The sequence below is a fragment of the Heterodontus francisci genome, chromosome 14, assembly GCF_036365525.1.
Source record: "Heterodontus francisci isolate sHetFra1 chromosome 14, sHetFra1.hap1, whole genome shotgun sequence".
Lineage (NCBI taxonomy): Eukaryota > Metazoa > Chordata > Chondrichthyes > Heterodontiformes > Heterodontidae > Heterodontus > Heterodontus francisci.
Window position 1 is genome coordinate 55,298,004 of NC_090384.1, and position 22,961 is coordinate 55,320,964.

At 45.7% G+C, this 22,961-nt stretch overlaps 2 protein-coding genes across 5 annotated transcripts in view; one reads left to right on the top strand and one right to left on the bottom strand.

Annotated features, from left to right (window-relative positions):
• Positions 1–8,677, bottom strand: part of LOC137377048 (uncharacterized) — a 51,077-nt gene extending 42,400 nt beyond the window's left edge. For all 4 annotated transcript variants that reach the window (XR_010976352.1, XR_010976351.1, XM_068046243.1 and 1 more), the window contains exon 1: positions 8,498–8,677. Coding sequence is in view for 2 of the 4 variants with exons in the window: in XM_068046243.1 (XP_067902344.1) it covers positions 8,498–8,573 (76 nt within the window). In the remaining 2 variants the exon portion in view is untranslated. The remainder of the gene's footprint in view (positions 1–8,497) is intronic.
• Positions 8,678–10,239: 1,562 nt separating this feature from the next.
• Positions 10,240–22,281, top strand: LOC137376908 (uncharacterized). The gene is made up of 3 exons (XM_068045866.1): positions 10,240–10,558; positions 12,068–12,160; positions 21,716–22,281. Exons 1-3 carry the CDS (start codon positions 10,240–10,242, stop codon positions 22,279–22,281), a joined length of 978 nt encoding a protein of 325 aa, XP_067901967.1.
• The last annotated feature ends 680 nt before the right edge of the window (positions 22,282–22,961 follow it).

Here is a 22,961-nt window from a genome sequence, read left to right on the forward strand (position 1 = left end):
CTATGGAAACTATATAGATCTTTAATATTTAGTCTTGCACATAGCAGTTACGATCAAAGTACTTACTGTTACTTCAACCATAACAAACTTACATCTATATAGTGCCTTCAACATTGGATAACTTCCAAGGTGCTTCACAAGAGCGCAGTCAAAATTCAACACCAAACTGAAGTAGCAAAAAATAGATGGGGTGACTAAAAGCTTGGTCAGAAGAGGTAGATTTTAATGGAAAAGACAGAGCTGAAGGAGTTTAGAAATTGTAAACAGCTGAAGGTTCAGCCACCAATGGTGGGGCAAAGAGAGTGGGGGATGCACAAGAGGCCAAAATTAGAGGGACACAGTTATCTAAAGGTTGTAGGAAGTTAGAGTGGTGGAGGGGTGAGGATATTAAAGGTTTGAAGATGAAATGAGAATTTTAAATTGGAGGCCAAAGTGGTGGGGGTGGGTGGTGTCGCGAGCCAAAGTAGGTCAGCAAGCACAGGGGCAATTGGTTACCAGGTTTTGTGATGGCAGCAGTGCTTTGGATGAGCTGGAAGTTTATAGCAGATGGAAAATAAAAATCAGACAAGAAGGGTTTTGGAATAGTTTAGTCTTGAGGTGACAAAGGCATGGTTGAGGGTTTCAGCAACAAATAAGGCACAGGTAGAAACAGACAATGTTACAGATGTGGAAGTAGACAGTCTTTGGCATGGAGAGAATATGGGGTCAGAAGCTCAGCTGAGGTCGAAAAGGATGTTGCAATTGCCAATAGTCTGGTTCAACCTGAGACAGGAATAGTAAAAAGGTTCTAAACGGAGGTAAAGGTATCTATACAAGAGTCTGTGGGGAGGCCTTGGTTTCGCAAATGTTCATCTTGAAGAAACCATAGCCTCTCCCGGACCGGACTGGATGTCGGAAAAGCATGCTGACAACACAGAGACAGTGAAGAAGTTGACAGAGATGGTGGAGGTGTAGAGCCGGGTGGCATCAGCGTGCATGTAGACAAAAACAGTGTATCTTCAGATGACATCGCCAAGGGACAACGCATAGATGAAGAAAAGAATGAGGCCAAAGAGATCCTTGGGTGACTCTGGAGTTAATGGTGCAGATATCATTTTAACATATTTCTGACCCATTTTGAGCAATAATTCTTGGTGGCACAATCACATTATTTCCTTAAAAAAGTATAACGATGGGTGCTTAAATGCAAATGGCAGTTCCTTCCTCCAAAGATTAATAAACAATCAGAAATAAACACAGAAAATGCTGGAAATACTTAGCAAGTCTGGCAACATCTGTGGGGAGAGAAACAGAGTTTAAAAAGCTTCAAGTTGATGACCCTTTACCAGAACTAGTAAAGGTCAATTGAAAATTTCAAAACTGAGATTGAGACTTTTGTTAGGCAAGGGTATTAAGAGTTACTGAACCAAGGCAACAAGATGGAATTAAGATACAAATTACCATGATTTGACTGAATGGTGGAACAGGCTCAAAGACGAATGGCCTATTCCCATTCCCTTGCTCCAAAAAGTACATAACAGACTTGTGCTCAGTGGAAGTCTTCAGCAGGTCTGAAAGCATCTGTGGAGAGAGAAACAGTTGACGTTTCGAGTGGGAGTCAGTTCTGAGGAGTCATACCCGACTCAAAACATCAACTGGTTCTCTTTCCACAGTTGCTGCCAGACCTGCTGAGTATTTCCAGCACTTTCAGCTTTTATTTCAGATTTCCAGCATCCGCAGGATTTTGCTTTTATCTCAGTGGAAGTCTTATTTGATTGGAAATGGAACTATAGCTGTATAACATTCCCTGGTGGAACTGGGGGCTTTCACAAGCAATATAATTACCGAATGTTGCCAGGCTATGTAGTTTGGAAAGAAAAACTAAGATTAGAAATTTAAAAAAAGGGAAAAAAGGCAATGGAGATAAGATGCTCAGTTAATTCATTAACTTGGTTGCCTTTTATCTTTACTGCCCTGTGATGAGGCAGGCTATGCAGAGTTAGCTAATGTAACTTGGGACAACCACTGGGACACCAAAACTGCCCTTGAACCTCGCCTCCTCACCAAGGGAGACGGGGGTGATGGATGGGTGGGCGGGGAAACAGACAAAGTTCCTACTTCTGAACTTTACCCATCAAACAGCCCGTGGACAGTCACTGTTTGGGCAGGATAATAATGTATATTACCTTCCGGGAGCGGAGAGCAGTCAAACCTCTTCCAGCGTGCCAGAGTTTTGAAAAAAAAAAGCAGTGACGTCAGAGGAGAGCTACGTGCTGAATGGTTGGTGAGTAGCAGCTATTAGAATATCTTAAAAAAAAAAGGGGAAAGTTTTTTTTTTGTTGGAAAAAATCTCTGGTGATAAGGTGAGTACTATTAAAGTTTTTTTTTTTAAAAGGACTTTAGATTGAAGTGGGTAGAACAAGGCCCCTAGTATAATTAGTATTTTTTAATTAAATGAGTAACTAGTTAACCTAAGGGTAAGTCATGGCAGGAGAGCTCAGCCCCGTGATATGCTCCTCCTGCACTATGTGGGAAATCAGGGGCGCTTCCAGTGACCCTGTGACCATGTGTGCAGGAAGTGTATCCAACTGCAGCTACTGGCTACCCACATTACAGAGCTGGAGCTGCGGGTGGATTCACTGTGGAGCATTCGCGATGCTGAGGAAGTCGTGGAGAGCACATTTAGTGAGGTGGTCACACAGCGAGTAATGGCTGTACAGGCAGAAAAAAGATGGGTGATCACCAGACGGAGTAGTACGCGCAGGCAGGTAGTGCAGGAGTCCCCTGTGGCCATCCCCCTCTCAAATAGATAAACCGCTTTGGATACTGTTGGGTGGAGGGGTGGAGGGGTGGGAGGGGTGGAGGGGTGGGAGGGGGGGATGACCTCCCAGGGGAAAGCAGCAACAGCCGACTTTGTGGCACCACGGAGGGCTCTGCTGCACAGCAGGGGCGGAAAAGGGTTGGAAGAGCTATAGTGATACAGGATTCTATCGTAAGGGGTGCAGATGGGCGTTTCTGTGGCCACAAACGAGACTCCAGGATGGTATGTTGCCTCCCTGGTGCTAGGGTCAAGGATGTCTCAAGGAGGGCTCTATAAGGTCCTGGTTCGACCACACTTGGAATATTGTGTTCAGTTCTGATCGCCTCATTATAGGAAGGATGTGGAAGCTTTAGAGAGGGTGCAGAGGAGATTTACCAGGATGCTGCCTGGACTGGAGGGCATGTCCTACGAAGAAAGATTGAGGGAGCTAGGGCTTTTCTCATTGGAGCGTAGAAGGATGAGGGGTGACTTGATACAGGGGTACAAGATGATGAGAGGCATAGATAGAGTGGATAGTCAGAGACTTTTTCCCAGGGTGGAAAGGGCTATCACCAGGGGGCATAATTTTAAGGTGATTGGAGGAAGGTTTCGGGGAGATGTCAGAGGTAGGTTCTTTACACAGAGAGTGGTGGGTGCGTGGAATGCGCTGCCAGCGGTGGTAGTAGAAGCAGATACATTAGGAGCATTTAAGCGACTCTTGGATAGGTACATGGATGATAGTAGAATGAAGGGTAGGTAGTTAGTTTGATCTTAGAGTAGGTTAAATGTTCGGCACAACATCGTGGGCTGAAAGGCCTGTACTGTGCTATGTGTTACGTTCTACGTCTCGGAGCAGCTGCAGGACATTCTGAAAAGGGAGGGCGAGCAGCCAGAGGTCGTGGTCCATATCGGTACTAACGACATAGGCAGGAAGAAAGATGAGGTCCTGCAAAGTGAATATAGGGAGTTAGGCAGAAGGTTAAAAAGCAGGACCTCTAGGGTTGTAATCTCAGGATTACTTCCTGTGCCCCGTGCTAATGAGGGTAGGAATAGGAGTATTAGGCAAATGAATGCGTGCCTGAAGAGCTGGTGTAGGTGGGAGGGCTTCAGCTACTTGGATCGTTGGGATCTCTTCTGGTGCAGAGGTGACCTGTACAAGAAGGACGGGTTGCATCTGAACTGGAGGGGGACCAATATCCTTGCGGGGAGGTTTGCTAGTACTACTCGGGAGGGTTTAAACTAGCCTTGCAAGGGGGGGGGGGGGGTGGGGGGGTGGGACCAAAAGTAGTAGTCTCTCCAATTAGATAGTTGAGGCAAATGTAGAGGTTAAATCAAGCAAGTCCAGTAGACAGGCCTGGCAGGAACAGGACATGCAGCGTGGAAGGTCTGTTCGGCTAAACTGCATTTACTTTAATGCAAGAAGCCTTACAGGTAAGGCAGATGAACTCAGAGCATAGATTGGTACATGGGATTGTGACATTATAGCTATTACGGAAATGTGGTTGAGGGATGGGCAGGACTGGCAGCTCAATGTTCCGGGGTACCGATCCTTCCGGCGTGACAGAGGTGGAGGTAAGAGAGGAGGGGGAGTTGCACTATTGATTAGGCAGGACATCATGGCAGTACTTAGAGAGGATATCCCAGGGAGAATGTCCAGTGAGGCCATATGGGTAGAACTTAGAAATAAGAAAGGGGTGATCACTTTGATGGGATTATACTATAGGCCCCCCAATAGTCAGAGGGAAGTGGAGGAGCATATATGTAGGGAAATCACAGATAGGTGTAGGAATTACAGGGTTGTAATAGTAGGTGATTTTAACTTCCCGAATATTGACTGGGACTGCCTTAGTGCTAAGGGATCAGATGGGGAAGAATTTGTTAAGTGTGTCCAGGATAGTTTTCTGAAGCAGTATGTGGATGGCCCTACTAGAGAAGGGGCTACACTCGACCCCTTAGGAAATGAGGATGGGCAGGTGGTTGATGTGTCAGTGGGGGAGCACATTGGGACCAGTGACCATAACTCGATTAGCTTCAAGATAGTTATGGAAAAGGATAGGACTGGTCCTCAGGTTGAAGTCCTAAATTGGGGGAAGGCTAATTTCAATGGCATCAGACACGAACTCTCAAAAGTTGAATTTGAGAGGCTGTTTACAGGTGAAGGGACGTCTGGCAAGTGGGAGGCTTTTAAAAGTGAGATAGGAAGAGTTCAGGGCCGGCATTTTCCTGTTAGATTGAAGAGCAAGGCTGGCAAGTTTAGGGAACCTTGGTTGACGAGGGATATTGAGGGTCTGGTCAAGACAAAGAAGGAGGCATATGTCAGGTATAGGCAGCTGGGATCGAGCGAGTCCCTCGAGCAGTATAGGGGATGTAGGACTACACTTAAGGAGGAAATTAGGAGGGGAAAAAGGGGCCATGAGATTTCCCTGGCAGATAAGATAAAGGAGAATCCTAAAAGATTCTATAAGTATATTAAGAGTAAAATGGTAGCCAGGGAGAGAGTAGGTCCCCTAAGGATCAATGTGGCAATCTATGTGTGGAGCCACAGGAAATGGGCGAGGTCTTAAATGAATATTTCTCATCCATATTTACCGTGGAAAAGGTCATGGAAGCTAGTGAGTTGAAGGGAGGGAACGCCGATATCCTGGAGCATATCAACATTACAAAGGAGGAGATGTTGGAGGTCTTGAAGCGCATTAAGGTGGATAAATCCCCAGGGCCTGACCAGGTGTATCCTAGGATGCTATGGTAAGCAAGGGAGGAGATTGCTGGGGCCCTGGCAGAGATTTTTGTCTCATCGTTAGCCACGGGTGAGGTACCGGAAGACTGAGGATAGCTAATGTTGTGCCTTTATTTAAGAAGGGCAGCAGGAATAAGCCAGGGAACTACAGGCCGGTGAGCCTTACATCAGTGATGGGAAAGTTATTGGAAGGGATTCTGAGAGACAGGATTTATATGCATCTGGAAAGGCATGGGCTGATTAGGGATAGTCAGCATGACTTTGTGCATGGGAAAACATGTCTCACGAATTTGATTGAGTTTTTCGAGGAGGTGACCAAGAGGATTGACGAGGGCAGGGCGATGGACGTTGTCTACATGGACTTTAGCAAGGCCTTTGACAAGGTCCCACATGGTAGGCTGGTCCAGAAGGTTCAAACACATGGGATCCAGGGTGAGCTAGCAAATTGGATACAAAATTGGCTTGGTGATAGGAGGCAGAGGGTGGTAGTGGAGGGTTGTTTTTCAGATTGGAGGCCGGTGACCAGTGGTGTGCTGCAGGGATCAGTGCTGGGCCCTCTTGTTTGTCATATATATTAATGATCTGGATGTGAATGTAAGGGGCATGATTAGTAAGTTTGCAGATGACACCAAAATTGGTGGTATAGTGGACAGTGAAGAAGGTTGTCTAAGGTTACAACAGGATATAGGTCAACTGGGAAAGTGGGTAAGGGAGTGGCAAATGGAATTTAACGCATACAAGTGTGAAGTGATGCATTTTGGGAAGTTAAACCAGGGCAGGGCATATACAGTGAATGGCAGGGCCCTGGGGAGTGTTGTTGAGCAGAGACACCTTGGGGTGCAAGTACATAGTTCCCTGAAAGTGGCAACACAGATAGACAGGGTGAAGAAGGAGTATGGCACGCTTGCCTTCATCGGCCCAAACATTGTGTACAAGAGTTGGGACGTCATGTTACAGTTGTACATAACATTGTTTAGGCCACATTTGGAGTACTGTGTGCAGTTCCGGTCGCCGCAGTACAGGAAAGACGTGGTTAAGCTAGAGAGGGTGCAGAAAAGATTCACAAGGATGTTGCCTGGTTTGGAGGGCTTGAGTTATAAAGAGAGATTGGATAGGCTAGTTCTGTTTTCCCTGGAGCAAAGGAGGCTGAGAGGGGACATGAGAGAGGTATATAGAATTATGAGAGGCATAGATAGGGTAGATAGCCAGAGTCTGTTTCCCATGGTAGGGGTGACTAAAACTAGAGGGCATAGATTTAAAGTGAGAGGGAGGAGACTTAAAGTGGATCAAAGGGGTAATTTTTTCACACAAAGAATAGTGGGTATCTGGAATGAGCTGCCTGAGGTGGTGGTGGAGGCAGGAACAGTAGCGACATTCAAGAGGCATCTGGACAGGTACTTGAATGAGCAAGGCATAGAGGGATATGGAATTAATGCAGGCAGGTGGGATTAGTATAGATAGGCATTATGGTCGGCATGGACGCAGTGGGCCAAAGACCCTGTTTCTATGCTGTACGACTCTGTGACTCTATATTCTTTTAAGTATATACGACTTTAACTAATGCTATTTTAGTGACAAAATGGTTAAGAATAATTAATGTACATTTTTTAAACTGTATTAACTTGGGCTTTGCAACACAATCCCCAAAAGGAACATCAGTTACATACGCAGGATGGTCTGCTCTGCTCCAATGTGATCATAAAACCTCGGGGAGAATCCACAGCCAAAATACAAACCCTGAAACTTTGGGCTGGATTTTACCCTAGGCGGACCGGAATTTGCTGACAGAGAAGTCGATGGCGAACCCGCTTCCGCCTAGCCCGGGGATCCATCAGCCCCGACAAACAAATTTCTCTGCAGCACCTGTGGAAAAGCCTGTCACTCTAGAATTGGCCTTTATAGCCACTCCAGGCGCTGCTTCACAAACCACTGACCACCTCCAGGCGCTTATCCATTGTCTCTCGAGATAAGGAGGCCCAAAGAAAGATTAACTTGGGCTTTGCAACACAATCCCCAAAAGGAACATCAGTTACATACGCAGGATGGTCTGCTCTGCTCCAATGTTATCATAAAACCTCGGGGAGAATCCACAGCCAAAATACAAACCCTGAAACTTTGGGCTGGATTTTACCCTAGGCGGACCGGAATTTGCTGACAGAGAAGTCGGTGGCAAACCCGCTTCCGCCTAGCCCGGAGATCCACCCCATATTTTATAGATCCCCGGGCTTTAACTGTCCGGAGGCAGGGGTTCCACCCACTTGAGGGAGGAAGTCCCACCTCATTGAACTGCCAGCCAATCAGCAGGCTGGCAGCTCTTAGTCTCAGCAGCGCCACTGGGAGCAGTGGCCACTGCTGGGACCGCAGCCCAGCTGACACCATGGATCCTAGAAATTGGGCATAAAAACAAGAAATGCTGGAACCACTCAGCAGGTCTGGCAGCATCTGTGGAAAGAGAAGCAGAGTTAACGTTTCGGGTCAGTGACCCTTCATCGGAACTCAAGTTGGGCATGCCTCACCAGGCAGATCGGTCGTGCCTTGGCGAGGCTAGGGTGGTCATTTGGGGGAAGGGGGCATCTTGGGCCCCAGGAATGGGTTGGGAGATGGGGTGGCCCTCAATCAGGCATCCTGTGCCCGACTGCCACCCCCAGGGTGCAGAAAGGCTGGTAGCTTTCGCTGGGAAGCCTTTCATGCCTGCTTGCCATGGGTAAAATACCTGTGGAGGCAGGCGAGAGCCCTTAAGTAACCACTTAAGGGCCTTGATTGGCCTCGGGCGGGCCGTTCCCTCCCCCTGACCGCCGTAAAGTTAATCGGAGGCGGGAGTAGGTCGGGTAGGCCTCGCGGAGCCTGCCGTTCAATTTTACGCCGCACCCACGCCATCATCCGACCCACTGGGGCGGCGTAAAATTCAGCCCTCTGTGTCCAGCCTGAAACTGGTCTAAAAGCCGCTCCGCTCGATCGCCGCCGCCCGCCTCGCCCTTTACCTGAGAGCGGCACTTGAGCCATTAACGCGACCAGCACCGGTAGCAGGAGCGGCATCAAGTTCCCGGTCCAGCCCATGACCCTCTCTGTCGATCTCTCGGCCCCGAGTTTCTCCCGCTGCGATACAGGAAAAGCCTGCGTCCCATCCTACTTTCACTTTCACCCCGGCTGCCGGCAGCCAGGATGTGGACGAAGCTGCGTGCGCATTTGTTGGTTGCCGGCCGCTGCCTGGACCACTGGAGGGCGCGGTCACTGACAGGAGCGTGAAAGGCCTCCTGGTCTATTGTGGATTTCAACCAAAAGCACCCCAAAACAGGTCAACCACATTGAAGATTGCACAACATCACATCTGTTTCAATAAGTAAGACGACCCACTGAATTCAAATCTATTAAAACAAAATGACAAGACAAAGAACAGTACAGCACAGGAACAGGCCATTCGGCCCTCCAAGCCTGCGCTGATCTTGATGCCTGCCTAAACTAAAACCTTCTGCACTTCCGAGGTCCGTATCCCTTTATTCCCATCCTATTCATGTATTTGTCAAGATACCCCAACCAAATAAAATAAGTAGGCCATATAGCCCCTCAAGCCCATCTTGTCCCATCCTATTAGATTATCTGTGTCATGATGGTAACTGTTATGTGAACTTGCATATTAGATGCAATACAGTACTCACATATTTGATACAATGCAGTACATTCTGTAATAAAGACAAAGGGCTGGCAGCATCAGTGGAGAGAGAAGCAGAGTTAACGTTTCAAGTCTGTGACCTTTCATCAGACCTGGCAAAAGTTAGAAATGAGCTTTGAGCAAGTGAAGGGGTTGTGGGGGGAGGAAAGGGGGAAGAAGAACAAAAGAGGTATGTGATGGGGCAGAGGGCAGGAGAGATTAACAACAAATATGTCACAGAACAAAAGGCAAAGACAGTGCTAATAGTTGCAGGAAAAGATAAAGCACTAGATTAGAGAGAGTGTTAATGGCAGAATAATGAACAACTTTGTACTAGTTAGGAGATCATCTGATCTGGGGGTTAAAAGGTGGGATAACACATGTTGATGGGTTGTATCTGGGTAGTGATGATGGCTGAATAAAGTCTGTGAAGCAAGTTAAGTCTCAGTCGTGTTAAGTGTCATTACTGGAGGGTCTAATAGTAGCAACGAGGTCTAAACCATTGCAGTCAAATATAGTAAAAGCAAAATACTGCGGATGCTGGAAATCTGAAACAAAAACAAGAAATGCTGGAATCACTCAGCAGGTCTGGCAGCATCTGTGGAAAGAGAAGCAGAGTTAACGTTTCGGGTCAGTGACCCTTCTTCGGAACTGACAAATATTAGAAAAGTCACAGATTATAAACAAGTGAGGTGGGGGTGGGGCAAGAGATAACAAAGGAGAAGGTGCTGATTGGACCAGGTGTTGAAATATAGCTTTTGACGTATTGAAACCTCCTGGGATTAGAGTTGTAAATCTGTTTGATCCCAACGGTGAAACCAGTGTAGTGAGTGCACAATGGGTCGCAAGAGTTTGAGGCTTACGCAGACAGCAGGAGCCTATTTCTTGATGGGAAGATGTTGGCACAGTAAGTGCAATGGAGGGTTTTGTTGCTCTTCAATGCTGGGGCATCGGTGGGAGACATTCAAAACACTTAATCACAAAGGAGATAGGTTTGATTAGGACAAGCCCATGGATGTATTAAACAATTATGTGAAGGCGAATGCAACATTTCAGCAACATGTTTTTTGACAGATGAAGCCGACAGAGGGGGAAACTGTTGTGCAATTTGTCATGAGATTGCACCAAACTTCTAAGGGATGTAATTATGGAAATGATTTGGGTAATCAGCTCAGAGATCAAGTTGTACAGAGTTGCCAGTCGAACTACTTGTGGTGCAAGTTGCTTGAAAAAGATGTATTAACCTTGACAGAAACATTGAGGGTGGCAGCTTTGTTTGAAGCTGTGGAAGCTCAAATCCAGTTGATGAAACTGAATGCAGATGCTTCAGCTTCAGGGTGTTCTGGATCAAACTCAATCCAAGTGAACAATCTTAGATTCTCCAGAGGGCAAGGTAGGAGCAGCCCAAGTAAGACAGAGAAACAGTGCTTCAAATGTGAACATTTGTGACATTTTGGGAAGGATTCTTGCTGCCTTGCTAAAGACAAGACTTGCAGAAATTGTTGGGGAAAGGATCACTGCGCTAGGAAGTGCAGAAGAAAAACTAAGAAAGGAAAGTCTGGAAAGGAAAACAGATGTATGCCAAGTAGAGGATGAGAGCAAAAATGATGGTGAATGTGATGAGGGATACATGTTTGCAGTGGGAAACATGGAAAAGTACCAGTGCTGATTGGTGAGGTGAAGGTGGACATCATTGTGGATTCTGGAAGTGATATCAGTGTGATTGATTGGACATTGTGGAAAGAATTCAAGGAGAGAATCGAATGCACATCACGGAAATGTGTGAATAAGTTGTACTCATACACATCCATGATACCGCTTCAAACTGTGGGATGTTTCCAGGCTCTAGTGGAAGTAGGTGATGAAAAGGTAGATGCAGAGTTTATGGTCATCAAAGAGAAAGGGGAACCACTCATTAGCAGAGAGATAGCTCGAGCCTTAGGGTTGTTGCATATTGAATTGACGGTGAACTTGGTGAAGCCATATGCTAAATTTGAGGAGTTCAACCTTGTTTTCTAAGGAATAGGAAAGCTTTGTGATTTTCAGGTGAAGCTGACCATTTATGACAACACCAACCCAGAAGCTCAGCCTGTATGAAGAACACCTTTTGGATTGAGGAGCAAGGTTGAAGCCAAAATCCAAGAGCTTATTAATCAAGATATTGTTGAACCAGTAGAAGGACCAGCACCTTGGCTGAGTCTAGTAGTGGTAGTGCCCAAGTCAAATGGAGACATAAGACTGTGCATTGACTTGAGACAGGTTAATGAGGCAGTGGTTAGAGAAACATAGAATCATAGAAAGTTTAAGGCACAGAAAGAGGCCACTTGACCCATCGTGTCTGCGCCAGCCGAGAAAGATCCACCTATTCTAAGCCCATCTTCCATCATGTAGCCCTGCAGCTTATGGCACTTGAGGTGAATGCCATCCTATACCAACTGTAGATGAGATACCCCAGGAAATGCCAACAAATAAGGTGTTTTCATGTTGGACTTAAAGTGGGGGTACTGCCAGCTAGAGTTGCACTCAAATTGTAGGAGGGTGACAACATTTGTCACACACTTTGGACTGTACCAATACAAAAGGCTGTTATTTGGCTTAAACGCAGCACCTAAAATTTACCAGAATGTGATCTATAAAGCAATTCAAGGTGTCCCAGGTGTTGTGTTTTCCTTTCCTTGTGCCTACTAAGACTTTAACCGTGCATCAGGGGTCAGTTAACACTTAAATAGTGGGTTCCTTTATTGAGGGTAGTAGCATGGCATTACATTGCAAGAGAACATCTGTACATCTCAGATAATAAAAATAGAAAGTGCTGGAAAGACTGAGCAAGTCAGGCAGCATCTGTGGAGAGAGAAGCAGAGTTAACGTTTCAGGTCTGTGACCTTTCATCATTTTATTTCAGATTTCCAGCATCTGCAGTACTTTGCTTTTATTCTGTACATCTCGGGTCTGTTTGGTGATCAGCAGCAGACTGAGAGTGAGATGCAGTTACATGGTATGTTACATCATTTCCTCTTTAGCAAGATGTACTGAAAATGTAACCAAACCCACTTAAAGGTGGACTACACCCCCCTGTTTTCGAACAAAAAAGCTTCCCCCTTATAATTAAATATAACTAACTATTCACAATGTAAGAAAAATGTGTCTATCCATTACAGAACAAAAAGCTAGAAAACTCAGAGTTATAAGTCTCTAAATCTTTGTGGCAGTCGGTTCACACACCCCAACTTAATAACTGTAATAAAAACAAGAAATGCTGGAAATACTCAACAGATCTGGCAGCATCTGTGGAGAGACAAGCAGAGTTAATGTTTCGGGTCAGTGACCCTTCATCAGAACTGGCAAATCTTAGAAATGTAATAGGTTTTAAGCAAATAAAGTGGGGGTGGGGCAAGAGATAACAAAGGGCAAGGTGTTGATAGGACAGAGAGTCACAGAGAATAACTGACCAGAAGGTCAGGGAGCAAAGGCAAATGGTATGTTAATGGTATGTTGAAAGACAAAGCATTAGTGCAGAGAGGGTGTTAATTGACAAAAATGAACAGCCCTGGGTCAAAGCACAAACATGAAAAAAATGGGTAGGTACATGGTAAAAACATGAATGATGAAACAAACTAAAATAAAATAAACAAATAAACAAATAAAAATAATAAATAAAAAAAAGAAAAAAATAACTAAAAATAAAAAGGGGGGCCCGTCATGCTTTGAAATTATTGAACTCAATGTTTAGTCCGGCAGGCTGTAGTGTGTCTAATTGGTAAATGAGATGTTGTTCCTCGAGCTTGTGTTGATGTTCACTGGAACACTGCAGCAACCCCAGGACAGATATGTGGGCATGAGAACAGGGGGGGATGTGTTGAAATGGCAAGCGACCGGAAGCTCGGAGTCATACTTTCGGACTGAGTGAAGGTGTTCCGCAAAGCGGTCACCCAGTCTGCATTTGGTCTCCCCAATGTAGAAGAGACCACATTGTGAACAGCGAAGACAGTATACTAAATTGAAAGAAGTACAGAAGCTGCTTCACCTGAAAGGAGTGTTTGAGGCCTTGGATAGTGAAGAGAGAGGAGGTAAAAGGACAAGTGATACACCTCCTGCGATTGCATGGGAAGGTGCCATGGGAAGGGGACGAGGGGTGGTGGGGGGTAATGGAGGAGTGGACCAAGGTGTCGCGGAGGGAATGATCCCTTCGGAATGCTGACAGGGGAGGGGAGGGGAAGATGCGTTTGGTAGTGGCATCATGCTAGACGTGGCGGAAATGGCGGAAGATGATCCTTTCGATGTGGACGCTGGTGGGATGGAAAGTGAGGACAAGGGAAACCCTGTTACGATACTGGAAGGGGTGAGGATGGAGGTGCGGGAAATGGGCCGGACACGGTCGAGGGCCCTGTCAACCACTGTGGGGGGAATCCTCAATTGAAAAAAAAGAAAGACATATCAGAAGCGCTGTCGTGGAAGATTGCATCATCAGAGCAGATGCATCGGAGAAACTGGGACTATGGAATGGAGTCCTTACAGGAGGCAGGGGGTGAAGAAGTATAGTCGAGGTAGCTGTGGGAGTCAGTGGGCTTATAATGAATATTCGTAGACAGCCTATCCTCAGAGATGGAGACGGAGAAGTCGAGGAAGAGAAGGAAAGTGTCGGAGATGGACCATGTAAAAGTGAGAGAAGGGTGGAAACTGGAAGCAAAGATGATAAAGTTTTCCACTTCGGGGTGGGAGCAGGAAACGGCACCATCACGATACAGTCATCAATGTACCGGAAAAACAGTTGGGGGAGGGGGCCTGAGTAGGACTGGAACAAGGAATGTTCGAAATATCCCACAAAAAGACAGGCATAACTAGGACCCATGCGGGTACCCATAGCGACATCTTTTACTTGAAGGAAGTGTGTGGAGTTGAAAGAGAAGTTTTTCAATGTGAGAACAAGTTCAGCCAGGTGGAGGAAGGTGGTGGTGGATGGGGACTGGTTGGGCCTCTGCTCAAGGAAGAAGCGGACAGCACTCAAACTGTCTTGGTGGAGGATGGAGGTGTAGCGAGATTAGATGTCCATAGCGAAGAGGAGGCGGATGGGACCAGGAAACTGGAAATTGTCAAGATGACGTAGGGCGTCAGAAGAGTCATGGATTTAGGTGGGAAGTGACTGGACCGGGGAGAAAAGATAGAGTCAAGATAGTAAGAAATAAGTTCAGTGGGGCAGGAACAGGCTGAAATGATGGGTCTGCCAGGACAGTCCTGTTTGTGGATTTTAGGAAGGAGGTAGAAGCGAGTTGTCCGGGATTGCGGGACTATGAGGTTGGAAGCTGTAGAGGGAAGACCTCCAGAGGAGATCTTCTGGTCAGTTATTCTCTGTGACCCTCTGTCCTATCAACACCTTGCCCTTTGTTACCTCTTGCCCCACCCTCAATTTATTTGCTTATAACCTATTACATTTCTAACATTTGCCAGTTCTGATGAAAGGTCACTGGCCTGAAACGTTAACTCTGCTTCTCTCTCCATAGATGCTGCCAGACCTGCTGAGTATTTCCAGCATTCTGGGTTTTTTTTCAGATTTCCAGCATCTGCAGTATTTTGCTTATATTTTAGTAACTGTAATGTTGACTTGTGGTTGTTGGATCTTCTCACAGTGATTGTGGGAGTAGTATGCTTGGATGTTGCACAGAATGTGGTCTTGTACCTTATCCTAGATGCAGTGGGGTTACCTGGATGTTGAGAATGAGGTATTCTTTGATTTGCCCTCTGTTTTTTCTTACAACTGTTCCACTGGATGTACTGAGCTCCTATGATCTTGGCTTTGCACAGATCCCTGTTACTTCAGATAGCTGCCACGTACCTCCTGTGGAATGCTGAACTGTTACTTGCTGTCCTATCCTTAGATCTGTCAATTCATTGCCTGCTTTCCTGTCACGCACATATTTCATCCTCCCCTGTTTTTTCCCCATGAACTGAGGTCCATTGTCATATGCGCCAGAATGAGATCTTGGCTAATTGATAGCCGAAAAGGAAGATGTTGAAAACAACCAAATGGGGTACAGAACGTAGTCAGCTCTTGAGACTTCTCAGCCAAATGTACTGACCAATAACTATTCATCACGTCTCTTTCAAGAAAAATTTGGCTCCTTTGAATTTCAGGTTAGTATCTTCCAGTGTGGGAATCTTATGTGGACAACGCTTGAGAGCTTTGTTCAACTTTCTTGGATCCAGGCAGACTCTAAGTAATCCATCTTTCTTAACTACACTGCTGACTGAACTGCTCCAGTCCATGTGTTCTTGTACCTCTCTGATGATCTAATCGGTTTCCATCTTGTCCAGTTTTACTTTTAACTTGGACTGAATGTGGATGCCTCATTTGCTTGGTGGGTCGATCATCCTCAAGTATCCTATCTTGGATGTAAAGTTGCGGCTCCCTTGAAACTGCCAATTCTATCAAAGCAATCTGGGTACTATGCTGTTAGATTGCTGACTGAAGTGATGAGCGTATCTTCTGATACTGGTTTGCCTTCCGGCACCTGGTTAATCCCATGTCTCGTCGCCAAAGTTAGATCTCGACACCCCGTTAGACCCACAACTGCTGGACTTTTGTTTCTACAATGTAGAGTGTTTGTGATGTCCAGGATGACTGGTCATATTTCCACTCTATCACGATGGATCCTAAGCCTGAAATGGCTGATCTGTAGTATGCAGACAATTTTACAGCAAATGGTTTCACTGTGGCCTTCTATTTATTTGGGTATATTTCTTCTAGAATTCACAAAGGGAGTATTTTTGCACTCGCCACAGTATCTATTTTGGTCAATGACAAATGTTTGGCAACACTTTGTGAACATATGATCTGGAGCGTGGCAAAAACTTCAAATGGTGCAATGACATCTATGCGTTGTGTGATACAGGCGGTGTGGAAAGTGCGCTCACCTCACCTTGCATCAACTTGCTCTTCATAGCCATTGTCTGCTACTCGTGTATGCTTTTCCTGCAGAATCTGCTCTGGTCTTTATTGCTGCCTAAAGGTACTGTCTGCTTGTGGAACCTTTGCATGACTCCTTGCAGCTCCTTCAGCCTTTACTCTTCTGTAGTGTTTTTGCCAGTGACCTTTCATACCACATGCTTTGCAGAAATCAAAGAATGCTGGTTTACTCATTGCTGTGTGTAGAAATCCACATCTGTTAGATGGCTTCCCAACCTTTGATGCTCCCATCAGTGTGTTCACCGTTGAGGTTGTTCACAGAGCTTTAGACTCTGTCCCCCTGCAATGATGGCTTCATGTTTGCGTCTGTCTTAAGCAGTTCATCAATTCTGCAACCTTTGGGTTTATCTAGCAGATCTTTCTGAAATCGGTGGGGATGCAATCACCAGCTCAGCGATTCTTTCTGCTAGCTCAGTGTCTGAAAAGTCACAGCATGCACCCTTTTCCCTGAACCTACTAATGAAGTGGTCAATGGACTCATGGGGTTGCTAATGAAATGCCACAAACTCTAGTCTATGGGTGAGAACATTAATTTGGATTTTTAATTTTGATAATAAATCAGCTGCTTTCCAATTGAAGCTTGGAGATTTTGCAGTCATTTTCACGATTTCCCTGCTGTTTTCTGTGTTTTAAAACAATGTCCCTGTCATTTTGCCGCTCAGGGCCTGAATGCTCCAATCACTGGACGCTGCAGTTCCTCAGCTTGCCACAGCTTGTCCAATGCTGACACACTAGTTTAAATGGGTGGCGCTGTTGTCACTTTAGCGTGCTTTTTTTCTGGATCCACCCATGGAGCTCGGTTATGGCAGGAACGCACCATGATGCTTGCACAGCCTGTAATGGCGGTGCAGACTTTTCCAGACCTTTACTTTTGTTTTCGCCGTAGCGCTCGCGACCCTTCTTGGCCTGATTTCAATAATGGTTCCGATTTCCCTTGCTCCCGATCTAGCTGTCTGTGTCCCAGTAACTCGCCTTCCCTAGCTGAGCACTGCCTGGCGCTATATCTCTTGATGCGCTGTTCCAATTTTTTAAACTTATGCTGCTTGCTGCATAACGGTCTTTGGTTTTTACACCACACACTGTTTGTCGACTGAGCAGTTTTGATTCCGAAGTTTGTTATTGCTTCCCAGCTGCTTCCAGTTTCTCCACTATCGATGGCGAACTTAGATTTTGAGGATCTTTGCATCTTCAACTCTTTGAGTCTTCAAATATTCACCACTGCTGGTCGATGTTGCATTTGGTAGGCTCTAAAATGAAAAAGAAAATCTCCACCACTGCTGCCATATTGTGTTTTCTTTTCCCTGTGCTTACTTAGACTTCAGACATTAAGGCACTAGCCACGCATCAGGGGTCAGTTAACACTTAAATAATGGATTCCTTTATTGAGGTTAGTAGCATGGCATTACATTGCAAGAGAACATCTATACATGTCTGGTCTGTTTGATGATCAGCTGCAGACTGAGAGTGAGACTCACTTACATGATATGTTACATAATTTCCTCTCTAGTAAGATGTACTGAAAAAGTAACCACATCCACTTGAAGGTGTTCTACAACACCAGGAGCAGCCAATATTTCAGATGACATCATCGTTCATGGTACCTCTGATGAGGAACATGATGAGAGATTGAAGCTAGTGTTGGTAAGGTTGCTAGCAGTGGATCTAACGGTGAATGCAGACGAGTGCCTATTTGACTATCACAAGTTGACAAGCCAAGGCATTAATCCAGCCAGAGAGAAAGTAAAGGTAGTGGAAAAGGCAAGAGAACCACCAAATGCCAGTGAGGCACTTAGACAAGCTGGTCTTTGATGGATGTGGGGAGGCAATATTCTCAGACAGAGAAAGGGGCATGTGAAAGATTTCATGCATACTTGTTTGACATCAAACTTGAGTTGCTGACAGACCATAAACCACTGGAGATGATATACTCTCCAAGGTCAAAACCACATGCTAGGATCAAAAGATGGGCACTTAGACTTCAACAATACAAGTACAAGGTTAGTCACATTGTGGGGAAGACGAACATTGCAAATTCACTATCAAGTCTACTGAAGGTGGACAAGATAGCAGGCTCTATGCTAGAGAAGGAAGAGGACTCATTTGTGCAATTTGTAGCAGTACACTTGACACCCAGAGCAATGACAATTTGGGAGATAGAGAGTAAGATAGAGATCCAGAACTAGAAGACATCAGACAGAGGATCCAGACAGGAGAGTGGGAGAAAGGTACACACACATCCTATGTTTCTATGAGAGATGAACTGTGCACAATGGAGAAATGTGTGCTCAGAGGCAACAGATTTATAGTGCCAAGGCAGCTAAGGAATAGAATGGTGGCATTGGTTCATGAAGGTCATTTAGGAATGGTTAATACAAAGCAGAACCTGAGAACCAAGGTGTGGTCACCTGGAATGGAGAAGGATGCAGAAAAATTTGTCAAACCCTGTCATGGATCTCAAGTCGTTCGCTGACCCAACCCACTTGAACCAATACGCAGCGCATTGCGGCCAGCTGCACCATGGGAAGATGTAGCCATAAATGTTTTTAGCTTTGTTTCTGTCAGGAGAGTCAATTCTGGTGGTGATCGACTATTACAGTCATTACTATGAATATGTTGTGATGAAGTCTATAATAGCAGAGAAAACAGTTACAGCACTGATTAAGATATTTGTGAGGTATGGTTTGCCAGTTACCTTGTACACAGACAATGAGCCATAATTTATCTCATACATGTTTGATGATTACATGCCGGTTACAGGGATTCATCACCACAGGCTTACACCAAACAAGGTAATGAAGAGGTGGAACATCAGAACCAATCTCTAAAGAAGCGGGTGAGAATTGCCCAAGCTGAAGGCAAAGACTGGAAGGAGGCACTTCTGTCATATGTGGTTGTGTACAGGCCAATTTCAGATACAATGACAAGGAAGAGCCCAGGAGTGTTGCTGTTAGGACGCAAAATCCGCACCAAAATGCCAGAAATCCAAATCATTATCAATGATCAAGAGGTTCAAGACTATGATGCTAAGAAGAAGAGTGCGTCGAAGTTTTATGCAGATCATAGAAGGGGTTCCAGAGAGTTTGATGTGATTTCAGGTGATGAAATGTTGGTTAAACGAGAGATTCTGAAAAAAGATGGACACAACATTTTTTCTAGAACTGTATAGTTTTATTTCTAAGATTGGAAGTAGGATTACTGTGAGGTGGCCAGAAGGAGTAGAAGAAGACAGAAATATGTCATGTGTTATGAAATATCAACCTGGGAGTAGTTTTATAATGCAGAACCCAGAGTCTGAGCTAAATCTGGTTCCAGATCAAGATGCACGCATGGTGGAACAGCAAACAGCAGTTTGACATTGAGATGAGGTTCAGATGGCAGCAGGAATGGACCAGGGACCAGAGACTCCAGAGTTTCTGACAGCAGGTTGACAGCTTGCAGTCCAGAGGCATAGGTGAAGGCTTCTGAAAGGAAGCTGATAATATCAAGTCCAGAGATGATAACCAGGTTTCCTGAGATGACAGGTAGAGCTAAGCGTCAAAGGAGACCACTCAAGAGATATGAGGATTTTATCTAATGTCCATTTATTCATTTGTGTAATGCCAGAAAATCATGGACATGTTTTCAGTCTGTTAAGGGAAGGATGTCCTGATGATAACTGAGTGTTAAGAGGACTTCCATTTAGATACAATACCTTACTCACAAATTAGATACAATATGGTACATTCTGTACTAGTTAGGAGGTCATCTGACCCAGGGGTTAAAAGGTCAGATAGCACATGTTGAAGGACTTTATCTGGGGAGTGAAGATGGCTGAATAAAGTCTGTGAAGCATGTTAAGTCTCAGATGTGTTAAGTGTCATTACTGGAGGATCCAACAATCTGTATTTCAACTTATATCATACGTCTTACAAAGTGGAAGGTAATTTACTCATGACAGAGCAAGGGTTACCTCTGACAGCAGGTGCAACATTCCTGTAAGCATAAAGGAGCTCTTACTGTAGCAGCAAATTACCCAATAAATAAAATGCTAAAAATATTCAGGTCTGGCAGCATCTGTGCGGAGAGAAACAAAGTTAACATTTCAGGTCTGTGACTTTTCATCAGAACTGTGGAAAGTTAGAAATGAAATAGCTTCATGAGGGGTAATAAAAACAAAAAGTGCTGGAAAATACTCAGCAGGTCTGGCAGCGTCTGTGGAGAGAGAAACAAAGTTAACTTTTCAGGCCAGTGACCCTTCATCAGAACTGGCAAAGGTTAGAAACGTAATAGGTTTTAAGCAAATAAAGTGGGAGTGAGGCAAAAGAGAACAAAAGGGAAGATGTTGATAGGATATAGGGTCAGAGAATAACTGACAAGGAGGTCATGGGGCAAAGGGTGTGTTAGACAAAGCGTTAGTGCAGAGAGGGTGTTAAATGACAGAATAATGAAAGCCCTAGCCAATCAAAAACAGAAAATGCTGGAAATACTCAGCAGGTCTGGAAGCATCTGTGGAGAGAAGAGCCAAGTTATAAGGCTGAATTTTCATTCCAGTGTCAAGACCCTGACATCGGGACTATTTCTGGTCCTGACGCCACTCGCATTGCTCCCAAATGTCCAATAGTATTTTGAAGGAGACAGCCAATTAGTGGCCTGCTGGCGAGTTCACCATCCAATTAGGGGTGGTGGACGCGCTGAGGAGGTGGGATGGAGGCATAGCAGGCCTAATTTAAAGGGCCCCTGGCAGCCATGATTGTGGTCACTGGCATCCTGAGCAATGACAGAGGCCAGAACTCAGCGGAGCAACAATATGACTTGCACCCATGGAAGGGCGGCCCCAAAATTTGCCAATCTAGAGTTGCTGATGGAGCCCAAAGGAGTGCCCTGATTCCAGAGAACAGAAGCCAGATGAAGCAGACATGGATGGAGATGCCAGCCACAGTGTGGTCAGCAGGACGTCGGTGCAGTGCAGGAAACACTTCAATGACCTTCTGAGGTCTGGCTAGATGAGTGCAATGCTACACCCAGATGACAGGCCACTCGTTCTGGAGTCACCTATGAGCAGAGCAGCCTGAGGAGGCACAGCGTTCAAGAAAATTGAGATCTGTGTATCCAAATGCACTCTTGAGCCATGGGCAATGCTCACATCACAAATGCTTGTGCAGCAGGTGACATAGAAGCCATGGATATCACATGAGAGTGAGCTGCAGGATGCGGTGAAGGACAGCACCATGGTCTTAACTTTATCGCTCTTGACTTTGTAGGAATAAAGCACAAAACATGCAAGAAAGGGATCGCACATAACATGCAAGAAAGGGATCGCACATAACATGCAAGAAAGGGTTGTGCATCTCGCTATACTGACGGCAATGGAAGAGGTGGCCCTTGAAGTTGCTGGGGTGGCAGTTCGGCAGTAAGTCAGCCAAGGTAACATGGGTATCCGCCTGAGAAAGAGTCAACGCATGTTACCATTTCCTGGTGAAGGGGATGGAGCACTGTCTTCATTTGTGTAGTCCATGCCAATGCATAAGCTGTTATAGTCTGCTGCAACTCTACATAAGCAGCTACTGACAGAGGAGAGATTTCCTCACAAATGTCATTTGTCTCCCACAGGGCCAATTGTGGAGGAGCAGCCTCAGAATACTATTCTGCCGTCTGCAGCAACTTCAGAGGAAGATGCATTCGAGGCACTAAAATCACAGCAGTCAAGCACACCCTCTACCAGTACAGATACACTTACCTTGGTGGGGCCTCATGCGAGTTCAGAACAGATGGCACAAGGTGACCAGGACATCACATGCGAGCAAGAGGAGCTGACAGAGACAGAGGCAGCTGTGGGCAGTCCCCCTCAGAGGATGGAAAACAGCTCCAGCCATGTTCAGCTGGGTGAAGATGCAGAGCTTCGGGGGTCACATACAAGGCAGGACTTTCTGGAGCAGCTACAGGAGATGTGTGCCCAAATCTCACAGTTCACTGAGGCAGTGCAAAACCTTGGGAAGAGAATGGAAGAATCCATTCATGAGATCTGCTCCGCAATGTTTCGGGCATATGACTGCATGAGCTCCTCTGTTGAAAGAGTGGCCAATATTGTGGAGATTGGGATGTGGCATCATGCTGAGGTGGATGCAGAAACGGCGCACTGCCATGCACAGAATTCATGGACTGGTCAGTTACACTAATGACACAAAGAGCCATGGATAGTCAACCAGATGCGCCCAGCTGCTGGTTCCCTCAGAAAATGCATGTGTGTCATGAAAGGGCTGGGCAAGCAGGGATGATGTCAAGGGGGTCTCCCCTCATGGGGGTACCTTTGTCATCAGCAGACTCTTTTATTCCTCTGACTGACGCACCATCTATACAGCAAGTCCCAGTGACTGAGGCTGCCCCGACATCGACACAGGGTGGTGCAGCTTGAGGCAGTGCCCCCCAGCAAGCAATGTTGAGGACAGGCATTAAGGGCATCTCAGCCACAAGAAGCCTGGCTCCACTTCTGCCCTAGCTACAGCTGGGGCCCCCGTATGAGTGGCCCTATGCGGACAATGCAGTGTTGGTAGTTTCATTTTGGGGTTCACTTGGGTGACGCTTGTAATACTTATGTTCACTGATAACCCTCAATGCAATCAGATGGCTCATGGTAGCACCCTGATTTGTGTAAGCCCATTGTTTTGAGGGCATTAAGGCACCAGCATGATGAAGTGGACGTGTGACTGTTGGTATAGTTAGATTTTGGCTTAACTTAACCATTTTCACACTGTTTTCTCTTTAATAATCAACATAGTCAAGGAAGCCATTTTAATACTAACTCGTGACCATCGACGCCATTTGGTATCCTGTATTAACTATTAATCAAATTACTGTA

What these genes read in the sequence shown, in the direction of transcription:
- LOC137376908 (XM_068045866.1), top strand. Translation starts at nt 10,240, where the DNA reads ATGAAGCCGACAGAGGGGGAAACTGTTGTGCAATTTGTCATGAGATTG. An exon ending in TAGATTCTCCAGAGGGCAAG is followed by an intron (nt 10,559 to 12,067) that starts GTAGGAGCAGCC and finishes ATTTTATTTCAG; the next exon opens with ATTTCCAGCATCTGCAGTAC. An exon ending in GAGTGAGATGCAGTTACATG is followed by an intron (nt 12,161 to 21,715) that starts GTATGTTACATC and finishes TGTCTCCCACAG; the next exon opens with GGCCAATTGTGGAGGAGCAG.